General features: G+C 47.6%; 1 protein-coding gene across 1 annotated transcript; it reads left to right on the top strand.

Annotated features, from left to right (window-relative positions):
- Positions 1 to 690: 690 nt before the first annotated feature.
- LOC104309523 (solute carrier family 2, facilitated glucose transporter member 11) lies at positions 691 to 13,611 on the top strand. Its single transcript, XM_009910851.2, has 12 exons — positions 691 to 1,006; positions 3,958 to 4,056; positions 4,601 to 4,761; positions 6,109 to 6,233; positions 7,289 to 7,418; positions 8,042 to 8,190; positions 9,237 to 9,424; positions 10,008 to 10,118; positions 11,284 to 11,385; positions 11,516 to 11,591; positions 12,477 to 12,604; positions 13,151 to 13,611. Exons 1-12 carry the CDS (start codon positions 986 to 988, stop codon positions 13,349 to 13,351), a joined length of 1,491 nt encoding a protein of 496 aa, XP_009909153.2. The 5' UTR covers positions 691 to 985; the 3' UTR covers positions 13,352 to 13,611.
- Positions 13,612 to 17,230: the final 3,619 nt, after the last annotated feature.

Here is a 17,230-nt window from a genome sequence, read left to right on the forward strand (position 1 = left end):
CTGGCCTTGAACACCCCCAGGGAGGAGGCAGTCACAGCTTCCCTGGGCAGCCTGTGCCAGAGTCTCACCACCCTCACATTGAAGAACTTCTTCCTCAGCTCCAGTCTAACCCTGCTCTGCCTCAGCTTCAAACCCTTCCCCTTTGTCCTGTCTCCAGACACCCTCAGCAGAAGTCTCTCTGCAGCCTTTCTGCAGGATCCCTTCAGCTACTGACAGACAGCTCTAAGGTTCTCCAGGCTGAACACCCCCAGCTCCCTCAGCATGGGCTCACAGCAGAGGTGTCAGCACATGTAAGCACAGCCCTCTGCCTCCTGTGACATGAAGGTCAGAGGTAATTGTTGGGTGAAAAACCTGAGTGCTGGCAGTGTTGCTGTTTGCTCTGTGCCAGGCTCTGAGGAGGGAGCAGGACTGCAGCCCCTGTACATCAGTGCCCAGCCCCTTGTCAGTAGCAGCTGCACTGCCTCTGTGTCACCAGGACACACACAGGAGGGCAGTGAAAGGACATTTGAAAGGTTTGGGGTTTGTCCATTCCTGTCACTGACAGGACTAAGAGAAATAGTTTGGTTTGTCTTTCAGACCCTAAATTTAGTTCCAGGGCAAATACAGTGAGAAAGAAAGCTGTAATCTGCTGCTGTTCTGATCACAATTAGACAAGCACCAGTGGGCAACTGTGCCAGGCTCCTGGCGAGGGAGTTTAACCATTTTGGCCCTTGAGAGGCTTTAGACAGCTCTGGCTGTAGCAGAATCATTTCCCCAGGCTGTCAGGTACCTTGAACAAAAGGGCTGAGGCTGAATTGCTAGTGAAGGTGCAGCCCTATTTTGAGAATGTAAATGAGCTGGCAAAACACCTGCCAAGTCAAGTGTCTTATCCCAATGTAATGGGTGACTAAATACACATTCCTAGGCTGGAGATTTAAATAATCCTTCAGAGCACGGCTGAGAGTGCCAGAGGCTTTGGCAGACAGAGGGAAACCTACCAAAGAGAATGACCAAGCTGCAGAGACTGGTAAAAATCATCTCTTTTACTATTATTGCTGACTGCTCATGCTTTTGAATTTGCATTTCTGTAAGGCTGTGGAAGTACTGCCAGGTTCTTGCAGAGTGTCCTTGGGCTAAAGCTGACAGAGTGATGGCTCTCCTGGCTGTGCCACCACAGTGGCTGGGACAGTGGTGCAGAAGCCAGGTGTTGAGGAAGGTTTGGGAAAGGCATCCTGTAAATACAGCTCTGCTCTGAGCACAGAACTGTCTGGTGGCTCCTGAAGGGAGAAACCAAGCAGTTTCCTTTAGCCCATGGCCAGTGGGCTCAGTGATGCAGGACCTGACAGGGGGTGTACTCTATGATGAAAGCAGGGAAATGAGCAAGAGTTAGTAGGGAGTGTGACTGAAAAAGAAATGTGCTGTCGTAAGGTGAAGAAATCCCTTTCACTTGGAGAAGCAGAATAACTGGGAAGAGCAGAGGCAGCAGGTGCACAATCCTGGCTCAGGTCTCAGTAACAAGCAGTAGTGTAGCCAAGGGAATGCAAGCAAAATGAACCTGCTTCTTACTGGGACAGGAGAGAGCTCAGCCTCTTCTTGCTGCAGAGTTGGAACAGCCTGGCTTCATTTGTATCCTGGGAGAGGGTCCTTTCTCAGGTTGATGTGGAAGCTATCTATAATAAAAGGTTTTGAGAAAAGGAAAAAAATCTAAGATCATTTGAAGCTGTGATTTTAGAGCTGTAGCAAGACAAGAGCAAACTTTCCTTTTCTTTGGTAGGTGGCTTTGTAAGAAGAAAATGACCAGGTAGAGCAGAAAGAGCTCCCTAGCCTTGGTTTCTCTTAAGTTATTCTCAGGGTTACTAGGGTCATATACATGTAGCAAAAAACAGTCTAGCCTGAGGTGCCCTTTACTAACTGGAGAATGGCCAACTCACGTCACCCACAGAGCTGTCCCACTGGCAGGGGTTTGCAAGCAGGAGGCTGGCAAAGGCCATCCTGGCCCTGGACCAACCACAGTATTGTGCAGGAGCTGCCAGGCTAAAAGCCAGAGGCCTTTAGCAATCTCAGAGAGGTCTTGAGCCATGGAACAGTGCTCCCAGTCCAAGGACACCATCAGAGTGCAGCTTGCCAGACAAAGGATCTCACAGTCAGATGGGGAAAGCAAAGGAGAGGCACAAAATAAGCATGAATTGACAAGGAGGGTGGGGGGGACATAGAAAGAGGAGCAGCAACCGGGAGTTGTGGCTGCAGCAAGGAAAGGAAGTTGGCTGATGGTCAGGGGAACATGAAGGCTCTCAGCTGCTGCCACTCAGCTGTGCTCCTTTGTGGGATCTGCAGGTCAGTTGGAAGGCAGAGCCACACAAGAAAGTGTCTAGGCAGAAGTGATGAGAGTGACTTGAGTCTTACAAACATCACCACAGAGGAGGACAGATCAGTCAGACTGCTTAGCCATTTTCTGCACAGCATCCCCCCTGGCTCTCCACAGTTCACCCCAGTGTGGTTCTGCTGCACTCACACTGTAGCATTGAGGACATCCTACTGTGACAGGAAACAAGAGGCATTGTTTTGCTCACAAGCCTGCCAGTCAGCTGCCATACTGTGCTGGCCAGGACAGCCTATTCTACAGCCTTCTTGAAGTCAAGAGACCTCCCTTTCGTACCATGAAAGCATCCCCATTCTCCTGCCCCTGCTTCTGAAGGCACAGCAGTGGTATTAGCAATACAAGCATGGGCAGTAGTGATGGAGAAATGACCTCAGGGAGGCCAGAATGTGGTAGAGCACCACATCTGTCACTTATTTTACCTGTATAGTAATACTGAAGATGCAGAAAAAATTCTGGTTGCTGACACAATTACAGACTGCTAAACACAAGAACATGTAGGAGTAGCTGTGTCATGAGGAAGTTCAGCATTTAACCTTGTCTGCTCTGCACATGAGAAGCAGCACAGGAAAGACACTCTGGTTTGAACTGAAACCTGTGTCCTTACCATGGAAAGGTAGGAGAAATAACATCAGTGAAGCAGAAAGGCACTGGATATACACAGCCATGGGAAGCTCCCCCATGGCACAGAGAAGGTGTATCCAGTAGAGCTTAACTAGAAATGAGGCAGAAGTCATCAAAGCTTGGCAATGCTTCTTGAATAGCTCATCCTGTGAGTATAGAGTTTCATAGTGAATTGAACTAACTGCAGCTCCCACACCAGTCCTGACCAGCGGTTACTGGGTTTGCACTTGCTTTGTGTCAGCATATAGAGCTGACCAAGGACACTGGCAGACCTTTGCCCCAAGTTCCCTGTGGATGGCAATGAGTTTTTAGCACTACTCTGCTGTGGAGAGCAAATTTACCAATCTGAAGGGATTTTTCAGACTTTGTCACTTCGCATCTTACTTTTGTAGCCTATTGCAAACTTCACCTCATGCCTCTCTTGAGTCTCTTTGAGACTCTTGAAGGTGTCCAGAGAAGGGCAATGAGGCTGGGGAGAGGCCTTGAGCACAAGCCCTACGAGGAGAGGCTGAAGGAGCTGGGATTGTTTAGCCTGGAGAAGAGGAGGCCCAGGGGAGACCTTATTGCTGTTTACAACTACCTGAAGGGAGGTTGGAGCCAGGAAGGGGTTGGTCTCTTCTCCCAGGCAACCGGCACCAGAACAAGAGGACACAGTCTCAAGCTGTGTCAGGGGAGGTTTAGGCTGGAGATGAGGAGGAAGTTCTTCACAGAGAGTTGTTAGCTGTTGGAATGTGCTGCCCAGGGAGATGGTGGAGTCACCATCCCTAGAGGTGTTCAAAAGGGGATTGGACATAGCACTTGGAGCCATGGTCTAGTAGTCATGAGGTCCTGGGTGACAGGTTGGACTTGATGATCTTTGAGGTCTTTTCCAACCTTGTTGATTCTATGATTCTCTCCAAGTAGGAATGGCCCAAATGTCTGTTAAGCCATTTCATTCTGTGCAAAGAAGCTACACATTTTCTGTCCATCTTCTTAAGCTTCAGAGCAAGATCCTGATCCTGACAATATGTGCTGCTGGGATTGGAGGCACTTTCCAGTATGGTTACAACATCTCCATCATCAATGCTCCAACTTCAGTAAGTACTGCTGGTCTGAGAGCCTCCTCCTGAGATGGACACTTCCTTAGTGTCCTCACCCTGGCCAGAAACAGTGTTCTGCCACTGAAAACACACAGTCTGCTAATACTGAGGCTGAGGTGGGAAGGATGTATTGTTCCCTATGCATAACTCACATCTGAAGTTGCCAAGAGCTACCCTTGAGCAGGACCTAGTGTCACAATTTATTCAAAAGCTTTGGTTCAGTTGGATTAGCAACTCTAATTTGAACATTTTCCACCCTGCATCCTTTGAAAAGGACTTTTCCCCTTCAATTCAAAGTTGGGCCCATGAAATAGATTTAAACGATCCAAGAGAGCTACAGACAGAGACAAACCAAGCACAACTTTGCAACAGCCACAGCTGTACACTCTTAAAAACACAGCTAAGAACTGGAGGCCCTTTTTCAACCAAAGGTTTGGAGGCAGGAACAGAGTCACAGATGCACTGATCTGGAAGCCTTTACATTTTTCAGTGTCATTCATCTCTTGTGTGGTGGTCATGCAGCACTGTCCTTCCCTCCCAGTACATCCAGACATTCATGAATGAAACCTGGCTGGAGCGCACAGGCGTTCCCCTGGAGAGCAACATGATCCTGCTGCTGTGGTCTTTCACTGTTTCTGCATACCCTCTGGGAGGACTCACCGGGGCTGTTGTTGCTGGTCCCATGGCCATCATGCTGGGAAGGTAAGAGGGATATGGATTTGCAGGGAGAAGCCACCTGTGGCATCATTTCATGCCTCCAAACCCCACGGGGAGTTGTTCTTTTCCCCATGTTACCTCACATCGTTCTCTGCCCCAGCTGCAGTGTACAAGGATTCATAGCACAGGAGCCATCTCCAGAATCACCACCACTTTTGTCCCCAGTTTTCTGCCACCCTTTGAAATAGGAAATTATGACAGAACAGGCCAGGGATTTTTTCTTCCAAATGAGCTGTGGGAATTGATAGGAAGGACACAGGAGAAACAGAAGGGGTTTACAAAGAGCAGGTCCTCATGCCCCACAGGTTGTGTATCCACCTTTTTGGCTGAAATATTTCAGGAAGTTAAACCATTACAGCTGCTTTTCCCCCTTCCCCACCTCCCATGCTTGAGTCTCTGGAAAACACCTCTCCTCACTTATCTTTCATGCACAGCTCTACCCCAAGCCACTTACATTTACTAACAGAAGCTAATAGGATATTAGATTTTGCCTCCCTTCACCTCAGAATCTTCCTTTGTGTACTATCACTTTGGTTGGTTCTTCCTGTATGATGAAGCAGGCATCAGGTCTGGGGTTGGGGCTGGAGTTCTGTCTCCCATGGCTCACTTGTTTCATAGTTGTGAAGATCTGGAAAGGATTTGGTTTCCTTATCTCCTGAAAAGTTTAGAGATGTCCCCTTGTAGTGCTTTGGAATATACCCCTATAGCCCAGCATGAATGAGAGACCAGAGGCCTGACTTGTGAGAGGTAGATGGGGCAGTGAGCTGGGAGCAGAGGGAATTACTGGCTGTTATGGGTCAGTAGAGAGCTCTCTTTTTTTAATTCATGGTTTTGGACAGAAATTCCTGCTGGGGGACACAAACTTTCTGACACAAGCTTCCTAAGGCTCCTACCATTACATGAGAATGCCTGCTTCAACAAATTCTCCTTTTCAGCCCCAGACACACACAATTTTCTGAAGCAATACTTCACTCCAAAGGGAAACTCTGAGTGGAGAGCCAGGAAATCTGGGTGAGGGCTGTACGATGCCTTCAGTGTCTAAAGGCAGCACTGCAGGGACACCCTATGGTTGTGCTGGTAGCTGGAGATGACTCTCATTGCATCAGCCATGCAGATCCTTGATGCTCATTCCTGTTTTCAGAATGAGACACCAAAGCTGCTGATCTGCCGTCTGCACACAGAGCCTTCACAGAGGGCTTTGAGGAACCAGGCTGTGGCCGAGCTGAGCAGCCCACCCTGGGCTACCAGGCATGGCAGGTTGGATCTGCCAGGTGAAATGTTTTCCCTGGTAACCAAACCTGACCCTCAGCACTGTCTCTTTTCTCTCTGCAGGAAGATGTCCCTGCTGCTGAACAATGTCTTTGTGATCGTAGCTGCAATCTTGTCTGGATTCAGCCGGATGGCAAAGTCCTTTGAAATGGTTATGCTGAGCAGGTTTTTTACTGGTGTGAATGCAGGTATGGTGACATGAGAAACAGAACAGGACAAATGTGACACCAAGCAGCAGTTAGAAACAGGATAGGTTAAACCAGGATTGATCTAAGGCATGCAGCAGCAGGTCTGAGCACGGGTGTGTCCATGAATGTCCACACAGGTGTCACACTTTGCTTCCAAGGGCTGTTTGTAAGGCAGACCCAGGCAGGTGTTTTGTGTAATACACAAGAGGGTGTCTGTGGGTCCTCTGCACACAGGGAGGGGAGCTTAGGGAGAAAATGAGCTGAATATCCACCCCCATCTGCCTCTAGGAATGTTGCCAGTCACTCACTCACCAGCCTAAGCACCAACATTGAAGTGTTTAGAAATTCATCCAAGGAAAAAATGATTCATAGAATCATCCCAGAATGGCTCAGGTTGGACAGGACCTCAGAGATCATCTGCTCCAACCTCCCCAGCATGGGCAGGGATGCCTCTCAGCTAGACTTTGCCTCATCCAACCTGACTTTGAACACCTCCAGGGAGGAGGCATCCACAGCCTCCCTGGGCAGCCTGTTCCAGAATCTCACCACCCTTCTTCCTAAGAAGTGTACACAAATGTTTTAATACATGATCATCCCCTCAAAATGAGGGACAGGATGGAAACTTCTTTTCTAACCTTGGATTTGGTGCTGAGAAGACCACCAGCCTGAGGCCCTGGCAGCTTTCAGTTTCATTATCCACTGCCACTTAGGAGTATGGAAATGGCTGTTTAGTAGATAATAGTGAGAGTAGATAATAGTGAGAGTGAAACTGAGGCTCTGGGTAAATCATAAGCACTGTTAGATGAGCCATTACATGGTCCACAACACAAGAGTCCAGCTGGCAACCTCAGGAGGAGTCTCCTTCTCTGGAGATGTTCAAAACCCACCTGGTTGTGTTCCTGTGTGATCTGCCCTAGGTGGTCCTGCTTTAGCAGTGGGGCTGGATTCAATCTCTGGAGGTCTCTTCCAACCCCTAACATTCTATGCTTCTGTGACTGCATTAGTCCTCATCTGCAAGCTGCAAGCTGAGGTCAGTATCTGTCTGCCTTGCCCAGGTGTCAGCATGAACGTTCAGCCCATGTATCTGGCAGAAAGTGCCCCAAAGAAGCTCAGAGGAGCTGTGGCCTTGACATCTGCATCGTTTACAGCCCTGGGCTTGGTGCTGGGGCAGGTTGTTGGACTCAGGTAATGTAGAGCAAGAAGCCAAATTTATACTTACTTAATACGCCCCTCCCCGGTGTTTTGTGTTTCCTTTTCTTTACCACCTCTCTCCTTTCTTTTCCAGTGCCCATGTGCAGCAGAGGCTGCTGGGCTCTTGCCAGGTCATAAAATGTGCTGTGGGAATTCTGTTGGGTTTATTTTCTTTCTTTCTCTCTCTCTCTCTTTCTCTCTCTCTCTCTTTCTCTCTCTCTCTCTTTCTCTCTCTCTCTCTTTCTCTCTCTCTCTCTTTCTCTCTCTCTCTCTTTCTCTCTATCTCTCTCTCTCTCTCTCTCTCTCTCTCTCTCTCTCTCTCTCTCTCTTTCTCTCTTTCTCTCTCTCTCTCTCTCTTTCTCTCTCTCTCTCTTTCTCTCTCTCTCTCTCTCTTTCTCTCTCTCTCTCTCTCTCTCTCTCTCTCTCTCTCTCTCTCTCTCTCTCTCTCTCTCTCTCTCTCTCTCTCTCTTTCTCTCTCTCTCTCTGTCTCTCTCTCTCTCTCTCTTTCTCTCTCTCTCTCTCTTTCTCTCTCTCTCTCTCTTTCTCTCTCTCTCTCTCTTTCTCTCTCTCTCTCTCTTTCTCTCTCTCTCTCTTTCTCTCTCTCTCTTTCTCTCTAGGGAGCTCCTAGGAGGAGAGGAGAGCTGGCCATTCCTTTTAGCTAGCAATGTGGTGCCTGCCCTGATCCAGCTCACAGCTCTGCCTTGGCTCCCTGAAAGTCCCAGATATCTCTTGATTGACCGTGGAGATGAGGAATCCTGCATCTCTGGTGAGTTTAGGGTGCCTGAGAGCCTCTCACTGAGCATCTGAGATCTCCTGACTGGGCAGGTAAACCACAGGAGGGTTAACTGCATATTTTCAACGTTCACTCCAGTGTATTCAGCCCAAAGCAGATTGAAATGTAGACTTCTTTCCAACACAAGTATTCTCTTTGTTGACTCTGTCAGCCTTAGCTGAACATAAAAGCTTTAATCCCCATGGCACTGCTTCCATGGATAGTGTGTTTCTGGAGCAGAGGACCTTATCTGGTCTGTACAAAATAGGTGGTACCATCAGTGTTTGGAATTGCTGTAGATGATGCAGCAGGTAGTGGCTGGGTGTGTGTCTGGATAAACACTCCTGGTCCTTCTGAATGCTTGGTTTGCATCCTGCTTTTGTTCCCCAGCATTTTGAGAATGGTGCCCAAAGTCTGAAATGTAGGAAGGGTTGTGCCAAGTTCCAGATACAGTCACTTCCCCCTTCCAAACTAAAGAACTTTCCAGAATCTTAAATATTTGTGATCTATTTTGGTAAGTGAAAGGATCTTCCTATAAAAGGATGACAGTTGAAAGGTGGGACTGGTGTCCACAATGGCAAATATGTTTTGTAACTCTGAAGTGAAATAGCTGCTGGTTGAAGAGCTCATGACCACATCTGAAGCCAATTCATATTAAAAGATTTGCTTAGATTTGCAGCATACAAATCCCTGTATACTGAGTGGCTGGAATTAGCTTCTGGGAAAAATGTGCTGCCTACCAAGAACATCTTAATTGCCTGCATTTCCCAGAGAAGCCACTTGAGATCTGAGTCAGAAGCACAGCTGCCTAAATGGCACTGGTTGGAAATATTCTCTTGTCAAACAATGGTGAAGGATTTGCACACCTTTCCCTCCAAATCCTTCAGGCAGCTACACCATCTCTGTGAAGGTACCACCACAATCACAGACTTTGCCACACAGTTTCCTGTAGCCACCAGTTGCTGCTCAATCCTTCACCCTGCAGAGCAGGCAAACTGAAGGTAAAGTTCAGGGGATAAGAGGTTCTCTTGTCCTTGCAGCACTGCAGAAGCTCAGAGGCAATAGTGACCTGAGTGCAGAGCTGGAAGAGATGCTTGCTGAGAAGGCTGCTGTTAAAGGCCAGAGAGCAAAGAACCCTTGGGAGCTCTTCCAGAACCAGTCTCTGAGGCGGCAGCTACTGAGCATCGTTGTGCTGAGCAGTGCCATGCAGCTGTGTGGGAACGACTCGGTGAGCAGCCAGCAGCAGTGCTGGGTGACTGCAGGCTCTTGGCAGCACTCCTGCTGCAGCAGAGGGATCTGTAGTGGTCTGCTCTGCCTAGGGACATCTCCAAGCCTCAGCTGCTGGGTTGCCAAAGTATGCCTGTCCTTGAGGCAAGGTTGGGAGGGTGGTTGTAGCCAGGTGGGGTTTGGTCTCTTCTCCCAGGAAGCCAGCAAGAGAACAAGAGGACACAGTCACAAGCTGTGCAGGGGGAAGTTTAGGCTTGATCTTAGAAAGAAGTTCTTCACAGAAAGAAAGATTGCCCATTGGAATGGGCTGCCCAGAGAGGTTGTGGGGTCGGCATCCCTGGAGGTGTTTAGGGAAAACCTGGATGAGGCACTTAGTGCCATGGTCTGGTTGATTGGTTAGAGTTGGGTGATTGGTTGGACTTGATGATCTTGGAGGTCTCTTCCAACCTGGTTGATTCTGTGAGCACTGTCAAAGCAGTCTGTATGGCAGCAGGTGAGTCATTCTCTGGGTGGTCCTTCAGGAACAGCAGTGGGCTGTGTTGTCAGATGTTTCCCCTCACTGCTTTCTCCTCTCTTCTCCCCAGATGTACTTCTATGCGGCGTACGTGTTCAAGGAGGCCGGCATTCCCCCGGACACCATCCCATATGTTGTAATCGGCACGGGGAGCTGTGAGCTCATCACCTCTGTCACTTGTGTGAGACTCTTCATGCACTTTCTGACTCCAAGGAGGCTCTTAGATTTGAGCTTTTCTTTGCTTTCCCTGCCAAAGAAGCCTTTTGTGCCCAGCAGCCAGGCAGGTTCTCAGCACTCGTGTCCAGACAGGTTAATGCAGAGGTGTTTTAGAATAGAATAGGTTGGAAGAGACCTTGAGATCATCATGTCCAGCCTATCATCCAACACTATCTAATCAACTAAACCATGGCACCAAGCACCCCTTCAAGTGTCTTCATAAACACCTCCAGTGATGGTGACTCCACCACCTCCCTGGGCATCACATTTCAATGCAATGGCCAATCTCTCTTTCTGGGAAGAACTTCTTCCTAACATCCAGCCTAAAGCTCCCCTGGGGCAGCTTGAGACTGTGTCCTCTTGTTCTGGTGCTGGTTGCCTGGGAGAAGAGACCAATCCCCACCTGGCTATAACCTCCCTTCAGGTCTCCCCTGAGCCTCCTCTTCTCCAGGCTAAGCAACTCCAGCTCCCTCAGCCTCTCCTTACAGGGCTGTGCTTCAGACCCCTCCCCAGCTTTGTTGCCCTTCTCTAGACATGTTCTAGCACGTCAACATCTTTCCTAAACTGAGTGGCCCAGAACTGGACACAGTACTCATGGTGTGGCCTAACCAGTGCTGAAACATTGTTTTGCCAGACACTGCACCATCACTACTGTCTGAAATCTCCAAACCCCACAACTCTTGCTTTGTGTCACTATAGATAGTGGCAGAGTTTTGGCTGCAGCTGGGACATTCTCACCTCTCCTGAACACCATCCCTACCTGACTCCTGCCAGCAGACTCTTTCCTTTGACTTTTCCTTATAGAATCACAGGATGGTCCAGGCTGGATGGGACCTCCAAAGCTCATCCAGTCTGACCTCCCCAGAGTCAGCAGGAACATCCACAACTAGATCAGGTTGCTCTGAACCTCATCAAGCCTTACCGCGAATATCCCCAGGGAGGGGACCTCAACCACCGCCCTGGGCAACCTGTGTCAGTGTTCCATCCTTCTTTTGCTGAGAAGTGGATAACATCCATAAAGTAGTAGTAGAACAAGTTAGGCAGGTGTTTTGAAATGGGAAGAGGAAGCAAATGGGAAATGTCAGCACAAGTTAAAGATCTGCTTTGTGTCACTGTGTTGCTCTGTGCAGAACATGATTATAGACTATGCAGGTCGGAGGCCACTGCTCCTGGGTGGATACCTCTTCATGGCAGGATGGGCCATTGTCTTCATGGTTGCTCTGAGCCAGCAGGTAACAAACTCCACTGGGCTGTTTTAGTGCAGTGGAGTTGGGCTTTGCCTTTTGTATGCCTGGGCTGTTTAGTGGGAGCAGGTCAGTGTAAGTGCCCTCACTGGCTTTCTGTTGGTCTCTGTGGCTGTAGACTCAGATCAGCTGGATGCCTTATCTCAGCATGGCCTGCATTTTCGCCTATATCCTGAGCTTTGGAATCGGACCAGGTCAGTTCCCTCAGTGCTTTCCCTGAAACTTTTGGGTTCTGGAAACTCTGAGGCCCTCCTTAGCCACAGCATGCTCAAAGCAATAAGGCAATTTCTGCCAGCGGTTCCCAGGGGGCTTGCATGCCCCTGGTAAGTCAGTGTTGTGCAGGGACAGCCTATGCCATTCTCTATGCCGTTTCTCCATCTCCTGATGGCTCTTCCAGGTGATTCTTGTCTTAAATGGGTGAGGTTGTGGTTTTCTGCCCAACCTTTTAGGGTGGTAGAGCAGCATTTCTAATGCTTCACTTTAACCCCAGAGGCTGATGGCTACATCATTTACTCATTGATACCTGGAAGAACAATTTCCACATCCATTTTTTAGCTGATAACATGCATTGTTGTGGTAGAATCCCTTAGTTTGTGTGGTTGTGGGAGCAGTACACAGGCTGTGTCTGTGCAGCTATGTGGGTATGTGGGAGGCTCTCTTCTTTTACGTGGGTTTGAAGGAAGCCAGGTAAGAAAAGCACCAAATTGCCACATGAGTTGGCAGTAATTTCTTGTCCCAGTCCCTACAGTGTCATAGGAATGAATTAATTACAAGATACTCTCACAGCTGGGTCCTGTTGAGAATAATGTGGTTTACAAAACATTTCCCAGAAGCTCATTCTGACATGACAGAGTTCAAATAAGCAGCCAGACCTTAACATGTAACCTTCAGCTCTTCCCTGCTGCAGTTGGTCTCTATTACTCTTTGTTCTGGCATTGCTGACTAGTCAGAATAATTTCCTAGCTAATAATTTGCTGTTCTCATATATTGCATGTTGGGATTGCCTTTTATCACATGTTCTCTTGTTTTTAATACAATGTCAACAACATTATTGACTCTGTTGGCATTTCTCTTTCCAGCTGGTGTGACAGGAGTTCTGCCCACAGAGGTTTTTGACCAAATGTCCCGGCCAGCTGCTTACATGATCTGTGGCGCTCTGCTCTGGTTCAACCTATTTCTGGTTGGAACAGCCTTTCCATTCATTGTGGTGGGTTCCTAGGGCAAAGCAGCTCTCTAGTGTTTTCTGCAAGAAAGAGGCTTTGATAGTGACCAGGAAAAGAGAAAGGGCCTGGAGTATCACAAGGTCCAGACACACAGCAAGATAGCAGTGCCAAGACAGGGATCTGTATGAGGAAAGTGGTCACAAACTTCCTCCATGTTCCCTGCAGTGATTTCTGGATGTGAGGCTGGAAGCAGATTAATTTGGGGCATGGATGACTGCTGTTCCTCCTCTATCTTCAGCTGAGAACAGCTGGGACTAGAGATGTGATGTAATTCCCCATGGCCGGGCTCTAGCACCATCCCCTGAGGTAATTCCTGAAACAAAAGGGAACAGAACTCCACAACCCATTCTGAGCCATTCTGGCTATAACAAATCCCCCAAGCTGTGCTGGGGACCAGACATGTGAGGCCCTCACCAGGGTCCACAGCAATACTGTGAAGTTAGTCGCTGCAGGTGCCAGGGTCAGAGGCCTGTTTAGCATTGTACCGAATGTCACCAACACTGTGTTGTTGTTTTTTTCCTCCTCCTCAGAAAACTCTAGCTCATTTCTGCTACATCCCATTCCTTGTGGTCTGCATCTGTACTGCACTCTATGTTGGGTTTTTCCTTCCTGAGACAAAGGGGAAGTCCTTCCTGGAAATCTCAGAGGAATTCAACAAGCGGAACCTCAGCGCTCAGAGCCGTGCAGGGTTTTATAAAGGCCCTGAAGAAATCAAATCCACCCCCCTGTAGGAGAACAGAAGGATGGCATCTGGGGGAAAATTCAGCTGTGGCTATCTTGTCTTGCAGGGACGCTAAGAGAGAAGTAGGGTTAGGGAGAAGATACTGCTCTGGAGTTCACCGTGGAAAGATATACTTGAACTGGTAAATGGCAGCAAAGGCCTCATGATCTGTTTTTAGTGCTAAATAACACATGAAGACCTTTAAATTCATATTAGAGAGTGACAGAAGGATGCCTAGTTCTCTTAGCCTCAAACAATACCACACAATGCTGCAGCAAACCTCTTCTTTCTTCCACCCAAACAATCACATCCTTCTCAGAAGATTTTCTTCCCTTGCTCCCAAATCTGGGCTGTCTAGCACAGAAATTAATGCAATTAAGTTCTGCTTTCAGACAGCAGATGAAATTCTCAGTGCCTTGTCTTGGTGCTCCCTGTTGTTTCTGTTATTAAGTGATTTCAGATAGACCCCTGCTTGTTGAGCAATGGCAAGCAGTTCATTATTTTCAGCTATAAAAAACATGTGACACGGATTAGGAAGAAAGCTGCTAAGTGGCTTATTGTACAACTGACTTTTGGGCATTGTTTTGCAGACTCATTTTTTTCTGGGCTGGTTTTCTTCGTGCCTTGTTTGTCGGCTGCCAGTCCTGCGTTGCAAACCACAAGTAATTCTGCAGCCCAGCTTGTGCTGCTTTCACTGCTGTGTTTTGTATGGTGTCATGCCTGCACCCTGCTGAGGTTAAGGTGTGGTGAGGAGCTGCCCTGGCAGCAGTGTAGTTTGGAGGTGGAGATGAAACTCGCAGCAGAACATTCTCTGCTTCTTGTCTCCATCTTGGAAAGGATCCAGATGTGGCAGTGATTCTTTTTAGGTGAGCAGGGCCTCACTCCTCATCTGCTGCTGCCTTGCACAGGCACTGGCTTGACTGCTGAAGTTTCTTTTCAAAAAAATCATAACTAAGCCACCTCTTTTCTTTTGGCTTTGTTTGTGTGGAAGTCCCAACACTGCTGCTGGTTACAGCAAAGAAGAAGGTGGAGATTTGCCAAATAAGTAACTGAAGTCTCTTTTAAAGCTACATCACAAAAAAGGAAAACAAGACATCATTTTTGATGCACATTTGCAGGACTGCAAATGTTTCCAGAGTGTGTTTTCCAGATCTCCTTCTCAGAAGAGGAGCCTGCACAAGAACTCTCTTCCACTACCTAAGGTTTATGATGTAGGAAAAATAAAACTAAACTTGTGTTCATTGTGATGGTTGCTATTTTAGAGGGCATTCATATACAGACATGGGCAAGAGCAGGTGTCTCTGTTCCTGAACAACACTGAGATCTTGAAATATGTGGGATTTAAGAGTCCATGGAGATGGGAATTGCAGAAGTACTTTTATTTTCTATAGTTTGGAGAGAGTGCTGAAGACCAGATAGAAGAAATTCTTCAGCATGAGGGTGGTGAGACACTGGAACAGGTTGCCCAAGGAGGTGGTGGAAGCCTCATCCCTGGAGGGTTTTAAGGCCAAGCTGGATGTGGCTCTGAGCAACCTGATCTGGTGTGAGGTGTCCCTGCCCATGGCAGGAGGGTTGGAACTAGATAATTCTTGAAGTCCCTCCAACCCTAACAACTCTATGATTCTATGAAAGAGTAAAACACAGTCCAAGCAAAAAGTGCTGATATCATCATGATGCTATCAAAATACTCTGACATTCCTTTGGTGAAGTTCAGAGAAGGACAGGAGACAGAACTGGAGCAAAGAAGACAAGGCAGTAGAGAAGACACAGGCAGGAAGCAGAGGATGGATTGAAGAGACCACCTGAGCAGAGGGAGAGGCTGCTGGGACATACAGGTCAGAGAAGAATTGACTGAAACTGAGAGAAGTCCTTCTGTGTTCAGAGGTCCTCACTGTGACCAGCTTTGTGCCTGCTTCCATGAGTCAGCACTGTCATGCCTTTTCCCCAGAACCCTGGCAGGACAGCGGCTGTGACACCTGGCAGGATGAAACAAGCCTGGTCAGAAATGGTACAGCCTTACCTGACTTCCTGACTCTGAGCCGGCCCTTGAGTGCATGGTGTCAGCAAACACTAATTCCAGCAGTTTTTCTCATTATGGCCTGAAATCAGGTGTGGTTTTACACTGATTAAGCAAAGATGAACAGTGGTTATATTTTAATTGGTCTCATTGGTTACATTGTAATTGGCGCATTTAACAAGTTGGTTAATTGTTAGTGAATTAAAACACCTCCAACTTTAAAAAAACAGATGACACTTGTTCAGGTCAGCTTTCTTACCATGTGAAGTGTGAGGCAAAAATACACCTGGAAAGGTGATCCTTAGAGACTCATAGTTCATATTAATGTTTAGAATCAAATAATATAATCATGGAATCATTACCAAGGCTGGTGCTAAACCATGACCCTCAGCACCACATCGCTTTCATCTTTTAAACACCTCCAGGGATGGGGATTCAACCACCTCCCTGGGGGAGCCTGTGCCAGTGTTTGAGAGCCCTTCTATTATCCAACCTAAACCTCTCCTGGTGCAACCTGAGGCCATTTCCTCTTGTCCTGTCAATTGCTAATAGGGACAAGAGAATGGCCCCCACCTCACTCCAACCTCCTTTCAGGGAGTTGCAGAGAGCAGTGAGGTCTCCCCTCAGCCTTCTCTTATGAAGACTAAGCAACTCGAGTTCCCTCAGCCACTCCTTACAAGATCATTTCTCCAGACCCTTCCCCAGCTTTGTTGCCCTTCTCTGGACCTGCTCCAGGACCTCAATGTTGTTCTTGTAGTGAAGGCCCCAAAACTGAACCCAGCACTCAAGGCACCATTAACACCAGAGACAAAAACTATTGCTGCTGTCTTGAGCCAATGCTCATCTGCACAAGCCACTTCTCACTTCCAACACAGCTGGGGTTGGGATTCTTCCAGATACTGAAGACAACAGCATCCTAGCCTGGGGAATCACCAAGTGCAGCCACTCAGCAGAAGGAATTTCCCCCAGGCTTTTTGAATAACTTGTAAAAGCCTCTTAACAGAACCATCTTGGATACTGCTCAGTTAAGAGGCCTTTTGAGAACTGAGGGTAAAAGTAAAGATGTAATTTTTTTATTTAACAGTCAGGACTCCATTCTTCTTTCCTAATGTCTACTCTATGTCATAGGGACGCAGATTCGGAACAAACAGGCCGTGACTGTTGCCCTGGAAGTGCCAATTGATCCCATCATTAAAGAGTTGAATCGCTGTGCTTGGCAAGTCAGGCTTCAGAGGGCTTTGCTGCTCAAAGGAGGAGGGACTTTTCCCTTAAATGTGGTAACTGATTACTCAGCCTATGACTTGGGCTGTCCAATCCAGTCCACTCTAGTTTGCACCAGTCCCCCTGGACTTTGACTTCCATCAGTGCCTTTTTAATTGTCCATTATTCCTGCAGCTCTTACTCTGTGTCAGCTGCTTCTGGAGTTTTTCTTCCTTAGTGACCTGGCATGGATGCACAACTCACCAAAATGATCCACAGCTTCATCAGTAACCAGCTCCATAATGGCAAACCAAACACCAAGGATTTCATCCCAAAACACATGTAAACACTAAGAAAGAAGGAAATGATGTGTTGGAATATTATCTCAGGCTCCTTTTGCTCTCTAGATAGAGTAACTTTCCCAAAATTACCAAAGAAAGCATCAGGGAAGCCTGCAAGTGGAGATGACCACCTTTGCCTGCAAGTTGGTGTATGTTTATCTTCTCCCCCACCTAGAATTTTTGCAGCACATTCCCCCCACCCCCTTGTGCTATTCTAAAAGACCTGTGGCACAAATTAAGTTCAGAAATAAAAATCAATCAGAGATGTGGTTAAAATAGTAGTATGAGGTCATATCTGAAAGATAGCAAATATCTTGCAAGGAATTGTTTT

The sequence above is a fragment of the Dryobates pubescens genome, chromosome 25 (assembly GCF_014839835.1).
Source record: "Dryobates pubescens isolate bDryPub1 chromosome 25, bDryPub1.pri, whole genome shotgun sequence".
Taxonomy (NCBI): Eukaryota; Metazoa; Chordata; class Aves; order Piciformes; family Picidae; genus Dryobates; species Dryobates pubescens.